The sequence below is a fragment of the Microtus ochrogaster genome, chromosome 22 (genome assembly GCF_000317375.1).
Source record: "Microtus ochrogaster isolate Prairie Vole_2 chromosome 22, MicOch1.0, whole genome shotgun sequence".
Taxonomy (NCBI): Eukaryota; Metazoa; Chordata; class Mammalia; order Rodentia; family Cricetidae; genus Microtus; species Microtus ochrogaster.
Genome location: NC_022023.1, coordinates 26,226,346 through 26,247,132, shown reverse-complemented (window position 1 = coordinate 26,247,132; position 20,787 = coordinate 26,226,346). Strand labels below are relative to the sequence as shown.

The 20,787-nt window shown below is 41.4% G+C and overlaps 1 protein-coding gene across 1 annotated transcript in view; it reads left to right on the top strand.

Annotated features, from left to right (window-relative positions):
- Cers3 (ceramide synthase 3) overlaps positions 1-20,787 on the top strand; it is a 93,930-nt gene that overhangs the window by 25,192 nt on the left and 47,951 nt on the right. The window contains exons 2-5 of the mRNA XM_026784367.1: positions 1,444-1,617; positions 12,003-12,117; positions 17,364-17,482; positions 19,594-19,651. Of these exons, the coding sequence (XP_026640168.1) occupies positions 1,445-1,617; positions 12,003-12,117; positions 17,364-17,482; positions 19,594-19,651 (465 nt within the window). The 5' untranslated portion in view covers position 1,444. The remainder of the gene's footprint in view (positions 1-1,443; positions 1,618-12,002; positions 12,118-17,363; positions 17,483-19,593; positions 19,652-20,787) is intronic.

Genomic DNA, 20,787 nt, shown 5'->3' with positions numbered 1-20,787 from the left:
TGCTGCTGGAGAGGGATGCTTGCTGCTGGAGAGGGATGCTTGCTTGCACTCTGTGGTCACAAATGCCTCTGGGTTTGTTGTTAGAACAGCAAAGGGAAGCGACAGAATCCAAATTGCATTTCAGTGCTGCTTGCTGTTCCTCTCCTGCTCTTCTCCCTTCTCCAGTTCACTCAACTTTCTGCTCAGTCATCTTTCTAGTACTTACCCTTGCTGGGCCCAGTGTCCATCCTTGCCTCTCAGAACCTTGTTGTTTTTAGTTCCTTTTCTAGTTAGGTTTCTTTCCTTTTTTTCTTTTCCTTTGATTGAAAATTAAATAGAGTCAAATAATATATGCTCATTTTGGTTTCCCCTCCCTCTACACCTCCCAGGTACTCTCCACCTCCCCTCCCCTCCCCTCCCTTTCTGTCTCTCATTAAAAAAGAACAGGTTTCTAAGGTATAATAATATAATTTAAAAAGTAAGATAAAACAAAAATAACACCTTGGAATTGGATAATTTTTATAGATATCTAAAAAATGTGTAAAAATTACTTGTTTTAGTCAGACTTACCTTACCTACAATGCTGTTTGGTTCTTAAGATCGAGTCTTAGCTATTAACTGCTATGCACCCACCACCTAGTGCAGTGCCTCATAGATAACGGAGTTCCCATAGATATAATTATTAACGTTGAGCCATGACCAAGTTCCCATAGATATAATTATTAACACAGAGCTGTTCCCGATGGCAAGGATTCATAATCTTAGCTGATAGGAAGCTGAAGCAGAAGGATCCACAGGTTCAAGGCCTGCTTGAGCAACAAAATGAGAACAAGGCTGATCTAGGCAACTTAGTAAGAACTAGCTTCAAAGTGAAGGGGGGCTAAGGATGCATCTCACTGTAGAATCCTTGCCTAGCATGACCGAAGTCTGAGGACGAATCTCACTGCACAGTCTTTGCCAAACATGAATAAAGTCCTCAGTTCAGTCCCTACTACCATCAAAATAAAAATAAAAATAGAAAGATTACGGCCATGATCTCCTTTGAACTCCTGTCCCTTGTTTCCCAGGGAATGTTTTTAGGGTGCTAGTCAAATTTTATACACACATTGGCGCTTTCAGGGCACTGACTTTCGATACCATGAAGTTGTAGAGCCTATTGAATCATTTCTATATCATGAGTGATATTAAAGGAAAACAATTATCTGCACTGCCCGCTTGTGTGCTTCCTGAACTATGAAGGAGAGTGTGTAAAGTTTCAGGCTTCCATTCCATAGTCCAAGCACTTCTGGGAGCACGGGATGAGATTTTATTGTTAGATGCAGCAGAGGACCGTGGGAGTTAGTATACTCCCTTTGTTATTTTCAGAATCCCGCTTTAGGTGTTTTCAAGGACAGCGCTCAACATTATCACAATTCTAAGTGCTGATTTGACGAGTCTAATGCTCTCTTTTCTTCATTTGTCTAGAATGTTTCAGAAGTTTAAAGACTGGTTCTGGCTGGAGAAATTCTGGCTTCCTCCGACAATAAAGTGGTCAGATCTTGAAGATCATGACGGGCTCGTCTTTGTTAAACCTTCCCATTTGTACATGACGATTCCATATGCCCTTCTCTTGATGATCGTCAGATACTTCTTTGAAAAGTGAGTGACACTGATGTTTCTCCCTTCCCAACCCCCTCCCCTTTCTTTGTAACGTTACCATGGCCAAGTCCAAGATCTGATCCATACTGAGTCTCTTGTTCAGAGGCTGCAGATTTGGGTGGAACCTGTGCAATAAAACGCACATGAATATTATTTGCAAGCTGCAGAATTAGAGGTATGAATACCATTGAGTGTTTTACAGTAAAAATAAAACACGGTTGAGACAGGATGAGTAGGGTAGACGGCCATGACGAGTGCATGGTACAGGTGTATATAGAAATTTAACCATGAATTGTATTGATTTATACAATTAGCACTACTAATGGCAAATTCCCAAAGGGACAGTGCTAGACAAATCTTCTTCTTGAAGATGCGCCATTATTCTAGAATGCCTGGAAAATACCCGAAGTGTCTCATTAAGGAGCAAACCAAATGCCTCTGCATAGCATAGCTTAATTCAAGTGGTGTAGCTGCCCTTTCTTCCCAAGTATAAGGAAATCAGAACACAACATTAATTTGGTTTCTCAGAAAATAGTAAACTTTTTTCTTGGCTTAATTTTATAGATAGTTCTTCCAGCCTCGTATTAAAACTGTACTAGTGTTCTGACAACAGGAAGCAAATGTTCATGGGTAGTTTCTGTGGTGGTCTCTGCTATGAGCACATTACTGTTTGAATGGCAGGAGCTGGAGAAAGTGACGCCAGCCTGGTACAGATCAAGTAGCCCAAGATCACATGGGACACAGACCATGTGTTTATAACCATCTGCAGGGCCCTTGTCTTGAGAGTTTGTTTGACCAGTTCTAGCTTGTGGACTTGCCGAAAGCTTTCTGTGTGAACAGTAGCTTCACTTGCTTAAAAATTCACTGTTGCTATTGAAAAGAGACCCTGGCCTGCCACTAAACTGTAGCTGAGTGCATTGGAAAAATATCCTTCCCTTAAAAATACTTATTTTATGTATGTGTACATGTTTACAGTTTGTGCCTACACAGGCCAGAAGAGGGCATCAGATCCCCTGAGGCTGGAATTATGGGTACCTGTGACCTGCACCATGTAGGTGCTGGGAACTGAATTTGGGTCAAGCAGCAAGCACTTTTAAACTACTGAGCCCTCTCTCTAGCTCCTGTCCTTCTTCTTAACAGTTACTTCTACTTTCTACAGACATAGTTTGATTTTCCAAATAGTGCATAAGGAAAATGAAATTGGCCCGTGAACATCCAGATTAAGAAATGACCATGGCTGCCCTGGACTGTTCACTGGCTGTGAATCGTACCAATGACCTTTGCTTATCTCCGTTGCAGACTGCCTGCTTTACAGCGAGCAATTGTTGTTTCCAGTCTCATGGGGCAGTGAGACAGAACATTCTTTTGATTGCCAGGGCATTACAGCTGTGGAGGACCAAGTCTCCATATCTAGGTCTCGCCTGGCTAACAACAGTGAGGAAGAAATCCCCTCTTTTAATTCCTAGGGCCGTTCTTGCTTCCCCGAGGGATTAAGTGTAGTCATTATCTTCTAGCTCCTTCTGTTAACTCCCAACAACTCACCCTTATTTTCTAGTATATAATACTACATGGACGTATTTCTCTCTGTGTGATGAAGAGAATATTCAGCATTTGAAATTTATTATTTATGATCGAAGTTTATAATGTCCTTGGAATCCTATATCATATGTTATAAAAATAAACCACCAAAACCTTAGAGAAAAGATTGGCTGTTCCTTTCATTTGATGAGCACTTAGTTGAGATGGTATAAAAACCATAAGTGGTCTGCAGGTGAGAACACAGGAGGTTAATGACCTCAGGCTCTCAATGGTTCTCAGACAAACATGCTGTGACATCAGGTTCCAGAGTGTTGGCTTGAGTATTTTTTTTTCTAGTTTTGTGGGTAGTTTTTGGACCTCACAGTACAATGCTCCTGATAGAGGGAGAAAATATGTGAATATCTTTGTGCGATCAGAAGACAGTTTGGAAAGTGCACTGCAAAAGTGGAATCCTCAGGGTTACCTTAACAGTTCTTATATATTTGATACTGTCAGACTATTTAGTCATTATTTTGGTTAAGAATAGTAGTTTCTGGTTAGTTTTCCTTCTACACATTCTTTAATGTGTTTGAAGTAGGATCTCAAAGAGATCTACTCAAAGTTCAGCACATGAGATGGGCAGTTTCACACAGTATAGAGTGTCCCTGGAAGCCCAAGGCAAAGGCGGAGGTGGAAGATGCAGCATAGGGTCAGTTGCTTTCCTCAGCTGTACACAGAGGAGACTCCCATTTCTGCCCTTTCCACTGTCCCATAGTCCCAAAAAACCCATCCACAGCATTTTCAGGAGTTGAGAAGGAGGATCCACTGTTAACTCCCTAGGGCGGATGGAAATGAGCTCACGTGAGCGTCACATTAGAGCAGAGAGTTTGATGATGGTGTTCTTTATTCATGTGGCTCCAGAAAACGCATACATGATGCGCATAAATGACATGACATCGTGAGAGCTAATTCCCTTCCTTCCTTCCCTAAAAACTCAACAGATGGTTTATGATCTGTCTACTGTGCTCTCTGTTCGCCTGTACACAGCAGTCGCTCTCTTTTTCTGTGTCTCTGAGCATCATGGGCTTTCTCCACAGGAACTTATCAGTCCATCTGGAAGTTGGAATTCTTATGCTTTTTATCACATTGTTCTATGAAACTTTTACTTCCATATTTAAAAAATGAAATAAAGGCCTGATCATCTGATCATTCATAACTAAATTTCTAATTTTAATTAGACACAGAAATGTTCCTAAGTACTAGAACAGACAAAACCTGGAAGAAGTTATAGTCTTTGTCAGAACTAGAGGAAAATGGACATGTGCTTATTTATTTCTTCTCTTCTTCCTGTGTGGGTTCTTTTTATTTCTTTCTTTGGTGTGTTTTTGAGACTGGGTCTCATGTAGCACAGACTAGCCTTGAACTTTTTATGTAGCTGAAGATGACTTCAACTTACAATCCTCCTGTTTCTGCCCTCCAAGAGCCGATGTTAGAGACATGCTACTGGGCAAACCCTCTACTCACCGAGCCACATACATTGCTATGTTTGTGTGTGTATGTACATTTGTATGTGTGTGGATGTGTGTGTGTGTGTGTGTGTGTGTGTGTGTGTGTGTGTGTGTGCGCGTGCAGATATGTGTACTCATCTGTGGAGGCCTGAGACTGATGGCAATCTTCCTCAATTGATTTCCACCTTATTAGTTGAGGCAGGGTCTCTCAGTTGAACCCAGAGCTTGAATATGCTACTAGTCTATCTAACTTGCTTTGGGGATGGCCTGTGGGAATGTCTGGGGCATTTTTTTAATAGTTATGTGGGCAGGTGGTACTGGGCAATACAGGAAAACTAGCTAAGCACCAGCCTGAGAGGGAGCTAGTGAACAGCATGCCTCTGTTGGCTTCAAGATCCTGTTTGAGCTCCATCCCTGACATCCATCAGTGATAGGCTGTAATCTGTAAGCTAAAACAAATGCTTTCCTCCTCACTTGCCTTTGCTCATGGTAATTCTCAGCCTTATGAGCACTGGTCTTGCAGGCAGGCAGGCGCCGTGCTCACTTGGCGTTTACGTAGGCTCTGAGGACCCAGACTTGGGTCCTCATACTTGGCACAGCATGTGCGTTCTCCAGTGAGCCATTTCCTCCCCTCATTTAATCTTTTTTATTTTTATCTGTCAGTTACACTTTGAGGTGGGGGGTCTCTCTGTTGTCCAGCTGGGCGTTGAACACAGCTCCAGTGATCCACTGCACTCAGCCTTCCAGGTTGCTTGGAACTGCAGCAGGAGTCACATACCTGCTTCACACACTAGTATTTTGAAAGCTCAGCTTTATTGAGGTTTTAATTTCATACAGTTTTTAAAAGTTTGATGCAAATAGTCATGCTTCCATCACCAGGACAGTGATGTAAATATCAATCAACCTGGCAGTTCAGTTTATTTTTTTCCACTTGCTATCCTTGGCAATCTCTCTCTGTTCTCTATAATCTTAACTTCATATTTGCTAGATTTATTTATAATTGGAAGTATAAATTGTAACATTTTCTGTGAATTATTTTATTTAACTAATGTTTGAGATTTTTTTCATGTATAATGCATATGAATCAAGGTATTAAGGTTTACCTATTTCTAAGTAGTCTTTGAACATACTTATACATCATACAAATATTTATATTTGAACTAGTTGATGGGAATGTGTGCTGTTTGTGGTGTTAGGGCATTGTGGATAAAAACCATGAACCTAGGTGTGAGAACATGGCTGAACATGTGCTTTCATTCCCCTTGGGAAAGATTTAAAATGTTTGTTTTTAAATGACACTGTGTGTGCCTACACTGTGGGCTGTCACTCAGCAAGAGAAGGGAGCAGACGTCCTGTCACAGGCTGTGACATAAATAGACCTTAGAGCATGCTCGGTGAAAGAAGCTGGGTCTGAGTAATTAAGTATTACCCAATTCCACTTAGAAATATCTTGTACAGGTTAAGATATAAAGGTGGAAAATAAGTTAATAATTATTTGGGTAAGGTTGAGGAAAAATGGAAAGTCATTGAAAAATCGAACTTTTATATGTAGAAAAATCCATAATTATTTTTAAAGACATAAATCAAATTAAAGGATAAGCAAGAGACTGGGAGAAAATATGTATGTATCTTATGAAGAATTTAAATTCAGGGTGTGAGATAAACTGTAAATCACTAGTAAATAAATAAGTGGATTTTTAAATAGGCAGAAGATTTGAGTCAAAAAAATATACCAATAAAAAGTAAGCACATGAGGAGTTAATCAGTATCACCATCATTAAAAACCACAGTGGGGACGGTTGGGGAGATAGGCCAGTGAGTATAGTAGTTCTGCTTTGGCATGGGGACCTGAGTTCAGTCATAAAAATGTCACACGTGATAGTAAGGTGGCACCTCTTATAATCCTGGAGCTGAGAAGACAAGGACTGGCAGACCCCTGGGACTCGCTGTGGTCAGCCTAGCGCAATCAGTGAGCCACAAGCCAGTGAGAGAGCCTGTCTCAGAAAACAAGGCCATGTCTCCTGAGAAGCCACCTGAGGTACTTCTCTAGCTTCTACAGTCGTGTGCGTGTGCTATCAGGCACACTTGTGTCCCCACACGAACCTACACACATACATGCGTACACACATACATACATATGCACACACCCAGTGCACACAGGAAGTTAACAAAAACGTCAGAAGTAAGGCACTCTCAAATTCTTTTCTGCATAAAACCAGCCAAAAGATTAGCAAAACTATTCAGAGTCAACACTTTGACGATTTTACAAAGAGTCATGACAACACAGGGAGTGTCGTCTAAGAAAAACAGTCGAGTCCTGGCAAGAACAGTGATATCTGTGGAATTTTAGCTGCCCTTTCTGTCTCTGTCATGTCAGAGAACAGCTACGAGCTCAGGCAGATGTCAAGGTTCACTGCTTTAATCACAGCACTTGGAGGGCAGAGGTAGGAGGATCTCTGTAAGTTTAAGGCCAGCCTGGTCTACATAGCTAGTTCCAGATGAGATACACAGTGAGACTCAAAACCAAAACAAACAAACAAACAAACAAAAGCTCACACGCACAGTACATGTAGAGTGAACCCTTGCAGTGTGGCATCCACTTAAAGGAGAGGTGAAACATTATTGTAGAGAACTGTCATCACCTGACTGTCTAGTAAGTACAAGCTGTGATGCTGCTGTTGTATTAGACCTTCCTCATAGTTTACTCCAGGTATTTTTAAGGGTATTTTCCTGAGAATATGGTTATCAGAAACAATTAAAGGTAATTAACTGCTTGAGGAAATAATAATTGGTTCAAAAATTAGACTAAGCAAAAAATTCAAAATGAATAGCAGAGACTTGAGATGTCTGGAAGGATGGGGGTCCTTGAAAATCTCTGACATGTTTTTGGAAATCTTGAAGATCCATTTGATGTTTAACGATTTGTTTGGGTCCAGGCAAGACTCCAGAAGTCCCTAAGCTCTCACCCCCACATGAAAAGTGGGCACTAAGGAAACAGTGTGCACTAAGGCAGACTCCTGCTGCCCGGCTGCGAGGGGATGCTGCTGCCCACTACATGCGCAGAGCTGCAGCAGCCCAAAGACTTGCTGGCCCTGGGTGTTGAAGGAAGCCTTTGTTCAGTCACTAGTTGGGCAGCAACCGCACATGCTAGAGATTTCAGCACCCACACACGACACAGGACAGGACATATAGTTTAGGGTTTTGAAGTGACTCAACACACAAATAGGCCAACAGGACAAAGCAAACTGTGATGTGTTGGCGACATGAGGCCAAGAGTCACCCACCTAACACACCACAAAATCTGAGCAGTCATGGGAAACTTGGGAAATCATGGTACATACACAGAAGACAGTGTCTTTGGGGAAGCCCAGGTGTTGCACTTAGTGGGGTAAGAATTTAGAATTTGCTGTTTAAAACATTTTCAAAGAATTAGAGACAACCATGCTTGAGAACAAAACAAAAACAGGAGCACAATATCTCACCAAATCACAATAGTAATAAAATAATAGAAATTATAAATCAAAGACAAAAAACTGAGAGGTTGTAACTTTAAAATAGGTACTACTGAAGTGAAAAATAAGTTTGTAAAGGGTTTTGATAAGTTATACTGCTTATGGGTCTTAAAAATCTACCAAGTTAATATGATTGTATTTTCATTTGTAAATCTATTTTTATACTCTTTGTTTATTTGCATAAAATAATAATAGTAAATCTGTTGATTAGAACATAGAATATAAGGATATGATTTATGTGATAATACAGAAGAGGAAAGAATGGAATTTTTGTATCCCTCTGAAAGTAATCTGCTATCAATTTGAACCAAAATGTTATAAATTCAGATGTATATTATAATCCCAAAATAATCACTGAGAAAATAATTTTAAAAATAGTAAGAGATAAGGGGATTTACATGGCGTACTAGAAAACATCTAACATGAAAGAGGAGAGTAATAAATTAATGAAACAGAGAATGACACACACACACAAAACAAGTGGCTACATGCCACGGAGAAAATCCTTTCTAATCAGTAATAAAATGTCAATCAATTACATGCTATAATTTTTTTAAAAAATATTCATTTATTTATTTATTATATATACAATTGTCTGTCTGTGTGTATGTCTGCAGGTCAGAAGATAACACCAGACCTCATTACAGATGGTTGTGAGCCATCATGTGGTTGCCAGGAATTGAACTCAGGACCTTTGGAAGAGCAGGCAATGCTCTTAATCACTGAGCCATCTCTCCAGCCCTTACATGCTGTAATTAAAAAGTATGCTTGGAAGAAAAGACAGAAAAACATGCTCCATCTATATGGGCACACACGAATCATATTGAGGTTCAGTGATGCTCGTAGGTTGAAAGGAAAGGGACAGAAGTGCTACCCACTAAGGCAGTGGCTGAGAGAGAGCTCGAGTGGCTACATTCTAAGACAAACTTAACTGCATCAGTCCTCAAAGTGTTAGTACAAAGGATGTTTAAAGAAGATATAATAATTATAAACAAGGGTGTACTAACAGTAGAGTCCTAGCACATGAAGCAGAACTGTTATCAAAGGGAGACACAGACAACACTACAGTAATGCTTTTTGTAGGTGGTGGTGGCTTTTTTGTTTTTCAGTGATGTCGTTGAACCTAGGGCCTCGTGCATGCTAGTAGGTTCTCTACCTTATCCCAACCCAATAGTTGAGGGCTTTCTTTCAATAATAGCTAGAATAACCAGGCAGGAGATTGGAAAGAAAATAGGTTTAAATATAGACCATCAGACTTAGCAAGCATCTCTAGAACACTCCCTCCAACAACAGCAGGTCCATGCTCTTCTCTTGTGCACAGAGGGCACTCCCATGGCATGCCATGTACCAGGCCCCAAACACAAATTTCTGTGAACATGACGGGTGGCAACCATACATAGGGAGGGAAGCTAGAAACTAGTAACAGAAAGACACAGGGAAATTAGTGAATAAGTGAAAATGACAACATACTTCTTTTTAAATTGTTTTTATTGAGCTATATATTTTTCTCCACTCCCCTCTCTCCCTCTCCCCTCCCCTTCTGCCCTCTCCCATGGTCCCTATTCTCCCAATTTACTTAGGAAATCTTATCTTTTTCTACTTCTCATGCAGATTAGATTGTATATCTCAGTGTCCTCATTGTTGTCTAGGTTCTCTGGGATTGTGATTTGTAGGCTGGTTTTTCTTTGCTTTATGTCTAAAAGTCACTTATGAGTGAGTACATATTATATTTGTCTTTCTGGGTCTGAGTTACCTCACACTCGATATGATCTTTTCTAGATCTATCCATTTGCCTATAAATTTCAAGATGTCATTACTTTTTCTGTTGTGTAGTACTCCATTGTGTAAATGTACCACATTTTCCTTATCCATTCTTCAGTCGAGGGGCATTAGGTTGTTTCCAGGTTCTGGCTATGACAAACAATGCTGCTATAAACATACTTGAGCACATGTCCTTGTGGTACGATTGAGCATCCTTTGAATATATACCCAAAAGTGTTATTGCTGGGTCTTGAGGAAGGTTGTTTCCTAATTTTCTGAGAAATTGCCATACTGATATCCAGAGTAGCTGCCTTGGGCCTGCTCTGGCAGAGGTTGGTGGCTCAGGCCTGCTCTGGTGGAGGTCACTGGCTTAGGCCTGTTCCTGCAGAGGTTCCTGGCTTGGGCCCAGACACACAGATGTCTCTGGCTCAGGCTTGCCCCCTCGGAGGTCCCTGCCTCGCACACGCACACATGGTCGTGCAGAAGCCTCTTGGTCAGGCCTGCTCCTTCAGTGATCACTCTCTTGTAGCTGCTCCTTTGGAGGTTGCTTCAGGCAAATTTTTTAAGGCTTGCAATCTAAGCACAGCTACTAAAGCCCATATGTTGATTCTCCATCCTAAATGTACATGTGATCCTAGCTGCATTCAGTAGCTAAATGATTGAATCTTAATATTAACACTGTATTTGGATTAACTATTCTTACTAGTCTTCAACTAGCCATGTACACTTAGTTTTATATTTATACTTAATTGGATAATCTGTTAAATATTCAGAAGGTTCTGTTAATCTTGTCCTTGGCAAGCCAAGCTACAACACACTTCTTAATAAGCAGTGTAAGAAGGGATCACAAGGTAAAATAGACATATTTTTACCTGAATGAAAAAGAGAATACTGTACTAGAACTTTCTGGAATGTGGAAGTAGTAGGTCTGGAAGGAGTTTTCAGCTTCAAGACCTTCTATTTAAAAATGAAGGATTAATTCATTTCCACATTAAGAAATTAGAAAAATAAGATGAAACTCATGTTGGAGCAGAAGTTAGGAGTAATAACAATTCTATTGTAAATGAATAGAAGCAGCTACGCACACAGTATGATTTCTGCAGCCAATAAAACCAAACTTCTGGGGGATTTGGGGTAACTGGAAACATGACATGCTATTAACAGGAATGTGAAAAGGTACAGCTACTTTAGAAAGCAAAATTTCAATTTATTAGAAAGCAGTGAACACTAAATTTAGTCCTTGGTGGTCTTAAAGTGGAGTTCTAAATACAATAGTTCGCCCTAGTCCTCAACCTTGCAATATATGTATTCAGATTCACAATGAAATGAATTTTGAACTGTGTATTGCATTATGTGTTCTTAAAGTTTTGCTTGTTCATAGGTCTGAAAATTTTTTCTCTTTGAACTTAAATGTGGGATGCTTTATTATCATTTTATGGTTTGTCTTTTGAGACTCTGTAGCTTAAGCTACACTATAACTCATTGTGTAGCACAGGCTGGCCTCAGACTCACTGTTATCTTTCTCTTTCACCCTCCCAAGTGCTAGGTTCTAGTCATAAGCACCATGCCCAGCTTTCTCCTTGGAACATTTGGTGAGCAGAGATTGACTGTACGTAGCTCCATGGACAATGTGTATTAGTCAGATTTCCATTGCTGTAACAAAATACCCAAAGCAATTAATTTATAAAGCAAACGTGTGTTCCAATTGAACAATTGAAGTTGGGTGACCTTAGTGCTTCAGCTCTGGTGAGATATCATAGCATAGCAGGAACTATGGTGGCGTGGACTGCTTACCTCCGGAGGAAGAAAGCAAAGGGAGAGTCTGAGGTTCTACGATCCCCTTGGAAGACCTATGACTTCAGGCCTTCCCACCAGGCCTGTCTCTTGATGGTTTACACACAGCTCCTAATAGCACACGCTATGAATTAAACTTTTCAGTGGGGGACCACTGGGTACATTCCATGTCCAAACTAGAACAGTGCAAGCAAATGCCTGAACTTTCCCTGGACACCTAAAGGAACAGCCTGGGTTTTCTGGTGGGGTCGTGGGCTTCTTACATCTCAAACCTTCTTCTCATATTTTGTAGGTTCGTTGCCACACCTCTAGCAAATGCGTTTGGCATTCAAAAGGCAGTGCGTAAAATTAAGCCAAATGCCATCTTAGAGCATTTTTTCAAGCATTCCACAAGTCAACCGTCACATGTAAGTAAAAATTCTTTGCTTGTAGACTTAAGGACCTGCTTTCTTAATGGGCTAATCATCTTGACTTAACCATCAGAGGATTTGATTCATTGATTCATTGCTGTTGACAGATTCTGTAATACCTCAAATGTTAGAAAATCTAAATATGTATTATAAAATCAGACATTAATAGTTAAAGTTTTGTTATAGTATCACACCTTAGCACTCAACACCATGGTTTATATAAAAATAGCAATTTAAGCTAGGTGCTGCGGCTTACAATTGTAATCAGGACTGCAGAGCCTGAAGCAGAAGCGTCACCATGAGTTTGGTCCTGGTATGGGCTGTATAGTGACTCCAGGGACAGCCCGAGATACACAGTGAGACCCTGTCTTAAAATCACGAATAAATAAGTAAGTCACAATATCACAATTTCATTTTAATTAATTAATTAATTTTGCATCCCAACCTCACAATCTCATTTTAATGTTAGATTTTAAACATTTTCATAGAGAAAGCCACACCTGATACTTTTGATGATTGTGGCTATATCAAAATACATCCTGAAGTCTCCGTGAAGTCACTTTTCACACTTGCCCCTGTTTTATCCAAGGCTTCAACATACCTGGAAACATGCAGATGCCCTGATTTCTCTCCAGAAGCAGAATTTTCAACAGCATCGCCATTATTTCACAATACAGAGTATCATTGGCTGGTGCAGTTTATGTGTCACAGAACAATTTATTTCTTAGTTATAAAGTCATGGCCAGGCACCCTGTTTTATTATATTGCATAGATAAATGGCAGGCAAAACAGGCTTTCCTCCAAAGCAACACTACTCTGAGTATAAAGACAACTACCACCTATCATTTTAAAAATCAAGACTGTGTGCTGTCAACCTTTTAGGGGGGAGTTTTGAGCCATTTAAACTTCATTTGATGAATTAGGTTGTGCTTATCAGCTAGGGATGTCAATGCTCTGGTGGAGTCCTTGCACAGGGAGGTATGCTGATGTTCAACATGAAGCCTAGAGTGTAGTATGCGGCTGCTTTTATGAACAAGGACAATCTGACAACCTGCAGCTGCCTGTTTTCTGTCTCCATGTGCCCTAAGTGACCGTGGTCATCCATTTAAATGCTTTGGTTTCTACTGGTGATATGTGAAAAATTGGGACTCTTGTGAGGGGTACTTTCCTTCAAGCCATTCGAAAGGGTGTGTGTGTGTGTGTGTGTGAGTGTGTGTGTGTGTGTGTGTGTGTGTGTGTTTGTGCGTACGCGCACTTGTTCCATGGTGTGCATATGTAGGTCAGAGGACAACTTTTGGAGTCATTTCTATCCTCCCACCTTGGGCTGCAGGCATTGAATTGAGGTCATTATAGGCACCTGGCAAGCTCTTTTACCTGCAAGTCATCTTGACGTCTCTGAAGAGTAATATGTTTAAAATAATTGCAAAAGATTGCTCGCTGTGGAAAGAAAATGGCTATGTGACAGCTACAGAAAGTTGGAAGAGAAATAGAGAAGGTGATGTTCATGGCCGAGCTGAGGAAGTGAAGGTCCAACAAAAGGAAGCAGCTGCCCTGCAGCTAGTAAGCAGCCGTACCAGGAGCAGGAGGAGCCCAGCCTGTACAGCCCATACTCCCCCAGTGCTCTTTCAACTCCCAGGGACTTCGTCATCTGTTCACAGCATGGGAGGTCCTGCTCAGCATGGATATAATCCAGGCATGTTGATCAAGTGCGAGAAAAGACGTCATACATCACCCCACAGTATTGCTGAGCTTCATCTACTAAACCATGGAGATTATGGGAAAGGTTCCTGATTCTCAGTGCTCCTGGCTCACAAAAAGACATAGATTTGTGTAGCAGATCCTGATAGCAAGAAAAACACCCATTCCTGAAGGTTCCAGAATTTAGGAAGATAGACTATGGCTCAGAAAGGCAAAGTCGTGCCTGGCTAGTGATGCAGATGTGGAAGCAAACTATCACGAGACTGTCCTGGGCTTTGGTCAGCACCGTACTGATAGCTTTTTCTTCATTTCTAGATGAAGTTTAAAGCAAGTTTCTGAATGAACTAAAAATGGTTTTATGTAATCAAGATATGAGTGTAACCACACAATCATCGGCTAATCCCAGATGACAGGGCAGTCACTCCTGTAGGGGACACCTAAACCCGAGGCTTCTTCTCCAGCTTTTGATTGTACCAATAAAAACAGCAGCATTTCAGAGTGGCCAAGGGTGTCTAGCCTATGATGTGACATTGTAATCTACAAATATGTAGGGCCCATTCATAGCTTTCTTGAGACACAGGCAGCCCTGAAGCCTCAGTGAGTTATGTGCAGTGTATACAGCATCCGTCTTGAGCTCCTTGGTTCACCTTCTTGTATGATGCTTGGCCCACAGAAGTAAAGGTCAAAGATAAGAATGGGAAGTTTATGCTGTCAGTTTTGTGTCTGTCACACACAGAGTTCTATGGACTATTTTAAAAGATGCCTTCTCAACGAGACTATCTCCAGAGACTAACACGTCCTTCTTGATTGTGCTTGCTTCCATCCTGTAGCAACTTGAACTCTTATCTGCATTTTAGGTGCTAGCTTTGTGTGTTAATAGATCATGTCTGGAAGCTTTTGTGTGCAAGGCTCCTCTCTCAAAAAGGATCTAAGTATAGTGGGCCAATATTGTCAAAGTGGGCTTTCTGCTAGGCGCCTCCACTCTCCAGCCACATATGGGTGCTATCTCCTAGATGCATGTACCAAGCTGGTGTGATTGGTGTAAGACCTGGGAAAGTTCTAGAAAGAAGACAATGCCTTGATTGCTTTGCTCACTGCTAAATCTCTAACACCTAAAATTGTGCTTGGTTTACCACCAAGGAGTGGTTCTTTGAATGTTTTGGGGTGAGTGGTTGAATAAAATATTTAAGTGATAAAGTGAGACCCAGTGCGTTTCCCTCGGAAGAACATGGAATATAGTGTGCCGGCTGCTCAGAACAGGCCGGTGACAGAAGATGGACGAAGCACCAGCATTTGAATTACAACCTGTTTGGAGAATCAATAAGCTTTTAGGTTAATTTAGAAGTAAGGAAGTATGTATTTTTTTTTATTTAGTACATGGTTTTCAGCCCACAGTCATTTTTCTGTTGTGGATATAAAGGTTTCCAGTGTTGGCAGTGCTGGGCTATTGTATAGCACATGCTCCTCCTGTGATTCCCAAACCTCTCCTGTGAGGGAGGTGGCAGATGCTTTTATACAATGTCATTTTTCACAGGGCAGAGCGCAGTGCTCAAGGCTCCCTGAGTAGGCACAGCAGGGTCAGGTCTTTGGTTTTCAGCTTCCTGTCTTCGCCACCACCTTCTGTTGCCTGGATCCCTGGAATACCCTTTTCCTCTATCCAGAGAGTATGAACCTGGCGCCTCCTGTGTTGGAGTGTCATCCTGCCATCTTGTCTGACCTGAGGTGTGAGACTTTTGCTGTGGAAAGCAGAAGCCCAGCCTGGAAGGGTGGCATGGGCACGTGGACAAACGGGATGCCTCCCTCCTGCTCACTTTTTATTATGCCGGTAGAGGTAGAGATCAGTGAACAGCTGTCTGTTCAGTCTTCTCAAAGAAACAAAACAAAACAACCAACAGTAACAGAATCCCTGACCTATAAAAGGGTGTTAAAGGGGCTGCTTTGTGGGGAAACAGTAATTCTGGTGTGTTCTGTTCGCTGTTGTCTCTTTCCTTTTCTTCAGGTTAGTGAAGGGCCTGCCACTCAGTAGAGATACAGAACTGTTCACTCTTCTGCCCGTGTTCAGCTTGTGGCTTCTGGACTAGAGACTAGAGATTAGTCCTGGTCTCTAGATGACTTTGTGGTCCTTATAAGATGATATAGCAGAGGCCATCTGGCTGGTCCTGACCTGCTGGGTGAGCAGCTGTCTGGACCACAAGCAGGCTTTGTTTGGTCCCCAGAGTGTTCATGTGCAGTTAGCTTAAATTTACTGTAAAGCTCTGATTAATAATATAAAAAGTAGTTTCACATCAAAATTCTAGGACTGTATTTCCTCTCTGGAAATACAGCTTGGTCTTAGCTGGTCCTTTGGGGTGGGATCTGCTGGGCCATGCTTTTTCTTGTCCATCAGCTGCAGCTGTGTCTTGGGCTGGAAGCTGACGGCTTCAGGCAATTTGATTTTTTGTTTCGTTTTTATAACAGAATTAAGAGGAAATTTTCTTATATTAGAAAATGAATGCTCAAGAGATCAAGGCCATTTCAAAAACTTGGTATAGAGCATGTTCCTTGTGAAAGCAGAGAGCATTAGTTACCATGGGTCTAATGGACAGAACATACCTGTTAAAATCTCACTGCAAAATGGACCTGGCCCTCTTGGCCATTCCTGTTTCCTTTCCGGCTCTAGCAGACCCTGGAATTTGTCACCTTTGGGCAGTAATTTATCATCTTTGCTTTTCCTATTTTAAGACATAGCCTGTAAGACTTCTGCTTCCCAGAGGAGAAGCAATCATCATTATTATACTTTATAATCATTATTTTAAATGGCTGGAAATAGTTTGGATTATTTTGAAATAGGCTGTGTATCAAGTTGATTGTGAAAGCAGATAACCAACACCTGCTGGGTTTTCTTGGCTCATCTGTGACTACCAAAAGCACAGAGTGAGGTAGCAGGAAGCCCACTAGCCCAGGTCTTGTTGCACGTGGCTACTATTTTCACATCTTGCACAAGTCCTAGAAACTCTCAGGCAAGCTTCTGTGTCTTTGTAGGAAATCATATTTGATGATTAACATTTTAAACTCTTCTACTCTACCTGGTACCTAGGAGGCCCTAAATGAATCTTAGCGAGCTCATATATACAGGTCAAACATGGATTGCTACTAACGTATAGCTGGTTGGTCTTAGTACTCAGCAAGCTAGATTCCTCATATTTTCTGTTTTCTGTCTGCTTGGCTTGGCTTGGGGATCTGTGCACATGAATGTGGTTTCATAAGCAATAGAAATAAATTCCCTGGCTCATGGTCTTGTGCCTGTCTGCTCTAGTCTACAAGTTTTTGCCATTTAGTCTCACTGTTCCTCAACTGCTTAACATCTGACGGTTCTTTGCCTTAGTTCTTACAGTTGTGTGTGTGTGTGTGTGTGTGTGTTCATGCACACTAGTGCGTGCACTCATGTACCAGGAGGAGTGTGCCCATGAAGGCTTTCCTTCTTCCTCCATGTCCTGCCCGTCCTGCTGATGCCTTGCTGGCCCTCTTCTGTCTATCGCTTGTTTATTCTTTTCATCTTTTTTCAGAATGATGTTTATGGACTGGCAAAAAAGTGTAACTTGACAGAGCGCCAGGTTGAGAGATGGTTTAGGAGTCGACGGAATCAAGACAGGCCTTGCAGGATGAAGAAATTCCGGGAATCTTGGTAAGGAGGAGGATGGGCAGCTTGTGTGATGCCGTCATAACCAAGGGTGTTGTGATCATGGCCGAGAGCACACTGGCATTGGAGGGAAGGAAGGGTCCAATTGCATTCTTTACTTTCCAACAAAAGCAAGTTTGGTTTATTTGAATGGTTTCATTAAATAACTGAAACACATGCAATCTTACAAGAAGTCCAACATCCAAAGTTAGTGCAAAATGTACAGTGAATGGCTGCCTAGAAACCCCAAGGTTTGAAATCCATTGTAAACAGTGTACACTGTTAAATAACATTAAAAAAGCATTTGTTATTCAGAAAGTTCTTTTTAAATGTAGAGAAAGATGTTCTCTTAACTGTCCTTGTTTCCCCTCTCCTCTTCTGGGAGGATGAGACCCCCACACTCTAAGGTGGACCCAGTGCCTATTCAGACATTATGTGCTTGGCCTGAGCCATGAACATGACTTAACTGGTGTTTCTCCTTTCTAGGACTGAGGTTAGAAAGTTTCAAGACTTTCTCCCATGTGTGCTCTCTTAATATGTGGGATCAGGGGTGTGAGAATCCATCCTAGTGCATGTCACTCAGAATTTCATACACATATATAAAGTATTTGATCATACTCACCATCAACTCTTCCTTCCCTCTCCCAACCTCTCCCAACATCTCCCTCCCATCTTCCCACCTTTATGTCCCCGTCTTTATTGCACCGAGCCTCTGAGCGCAATGAGCACTGCCCACAGGTGTGTGGGCGCACCCGAGCTTGGGTAACCTACCAGTGGCCATACCTCTGAAGATAAGTGATGCTTCTCCAGAAGCTGTCATCTGTAAACAGGTTCTTCTTCTGGGGGTGGGGATCATGAGCCTCTCTTCCATCCATGTGGTAATGTTGGCCAGCTCAATCTTGCGCATTGTCGCTGTGCTGCTATGAGTTAATGTGTACAGCGGTTGCATCTAAGCAAGAAGACAGTATTTCCCAGCACTCCTCCCTGACCTCTGGGTCTTAGCGTCTTTCAGCCTCCTCTGCAGCAGTGTCCACTGAGTCTTGTGGCAGGGGTTGATCGAGATGTCCCAGTTAGGGCTGAGAACACACAGCAATCACTTAGTGGCTGGTATGAACTGCTGGCCACTGCAAAAAGAAAGATTTCTTGCCAATCCTGAGAATAGCACTAAACTATGGATGTAAACATAAATATTTGGAGGGCATTTTATAACCTGTCCATTCAGTAAAGCAACAGTAGTAGATTTCTCCCTAGGGCCTATGCCCCTCCTCCAGCCTTAGGCCTTTGATTAGATTTATAGAGCCGGGAGTGAATTCCCTCCCATGAGTCAGAGGAGGACCAATAGCTTTCTGGATTTGATACCTGATTCGTGGGGGGGGGGGGAAGAATTCCTTTCCTTTCCTTTTGTTCTATCTTTCTTTCTTTTATTATGTTTATTTTATAATTATTTATGTCGTCTGTCTGGTGTAGTTGGCATTCCCTCAGCTGTCTCTCCCCTTTGTTAATTGTTTCTCTCTGTACAGAAACTCTTTAATTTCACATTGTCTCATCTATCAATTCTCATTTCTATTAGTGGCCTGAGTTATCCAAGTCTACTCAAGAAAGTCCTTGCCTATGTTTATATCTTGAAGTTTTTTTTTACATACATTTTCCTCTAAGAGTCTTAAAGTTTTGGGTTTCACATTAATATGGTTGATAATTTTGTGTTGACTTTTGTATAGGGTGAGAAATATAAATCATATTAAGCCCTAAATGTGGCTATCCTGTTTCCTCAGTATCATTTCCTATGGGGCTGTCTTTTTTCCGATGTGTAGTTTTGACATCTTTAACAAAGAGTAGTTGTCTTTATGCGTGACACTCTCATATGTCTGGTCTTGAGAGAGTCTCACGGTGCTTTTACAGCTGTGGCCCTGGAGAATAATTTGAGATCAGGTATTATAATGTGCACAGCATTGTTCTTTCCACTGTTAGGGTTCTTGCATGTGGGCTTAGGATGACTAAGCCAGGGTGAACTTATACTCTAGGATATATGTTCTTCCAAGCCTGTCGTACCAGAGTCCCTTCCACTCACATGTCAATCACTGTTGCAGAGGAGTGAAGCCTTTTCTTTCTTTTGACAGCTGGCGGTTTACATTTTACTTAATGATAACTGTGGCTGGAGTTGCATTTCTTTATGATGTAAGTTGTCATTTTCATATCTTTGGAATTCACCTTTCATTTAAACTATTTTTGCCTATGAATTCTGTCAATGCAAAGCTCTAACCTCAAAAAGGATGAGAGAGAGAGAGAGTTTGTTCTGGAGCCAAGTAAAAGTGACCGTGATCAGGAACACAGATACAGGTGACCCTAAATGCCCTGTTCCAGTGTGGATGGTTTCTTGAAGTTTTACAGTAACAGAACAAGGCACATGATAATGAAAACACCTTTCAAATACATTGATGGGAACTCCAGACAAACAGGTCAGAGCAAAGCAGGGTATCCCCAGCTGCACATCTGGGTGTCATAAGGCAATGCTTTTAACCTTTGGTTGGTAGAAGCTAGTGGTCTGTTTTTATATTCCAAATAATTTGCCTAATAGCCATAAAGATGGTAAGTCACAAATAGAGGTGGATAATAAATGGCCATTAATGGGGCCAACAATGCCTCAAGATAAATCAAAATTAGGCTGTGAGCCACAACATTCCAACTTTTAACAATCACTGAAGTTCTAGTCAGTGGGTCAGCCATACAGATGGGTCAAAGTAAATTACCTTTCACCCCGGAACTTCATCAACAGTTCTTTAGGACTTAACACTCCAAAGTTCAGCAGTTTAAGAAATGTCTCTATAGAGTCAAGATGTTTCTCAGGCTCAGTGGCAGGACCCTTGCCGAGTATGAGCAGGGCCCAGAATAGGCCTCCTGATGCTTTATTGCTGTAGCTGCTCAAGGTATTTTTGTCTTTTCATTTATTTATTTGTTTGTTTGTTTATTATATGCTTGTTCATTTTTGTCTCTTTTTTGAGACAGGTTCTCAATATGTATCTGAGGCTGGGCTATCACTCACTATATAGGCCATGACAGCTATAAATTTGTAATCTCCTCTCTCAGCATCCCAAGTGCTGAGATTATAGGCATTTGCTACTGTCTGACTCAAGCTACAGATATAGTAACTGATCCAGAAATTATTTTGCTATCATATTTGTTTGTTCAAAAAGAGTTCCTTCATCAAGGCAGTCCTGTTATTGACCCCAGATTCACTGTAAGTAGTGAGATTCACAGTATTGTGTAGGAAAGTGAACCAATGCCACAAGGGAGAGATGCAACAGCAGAAACGG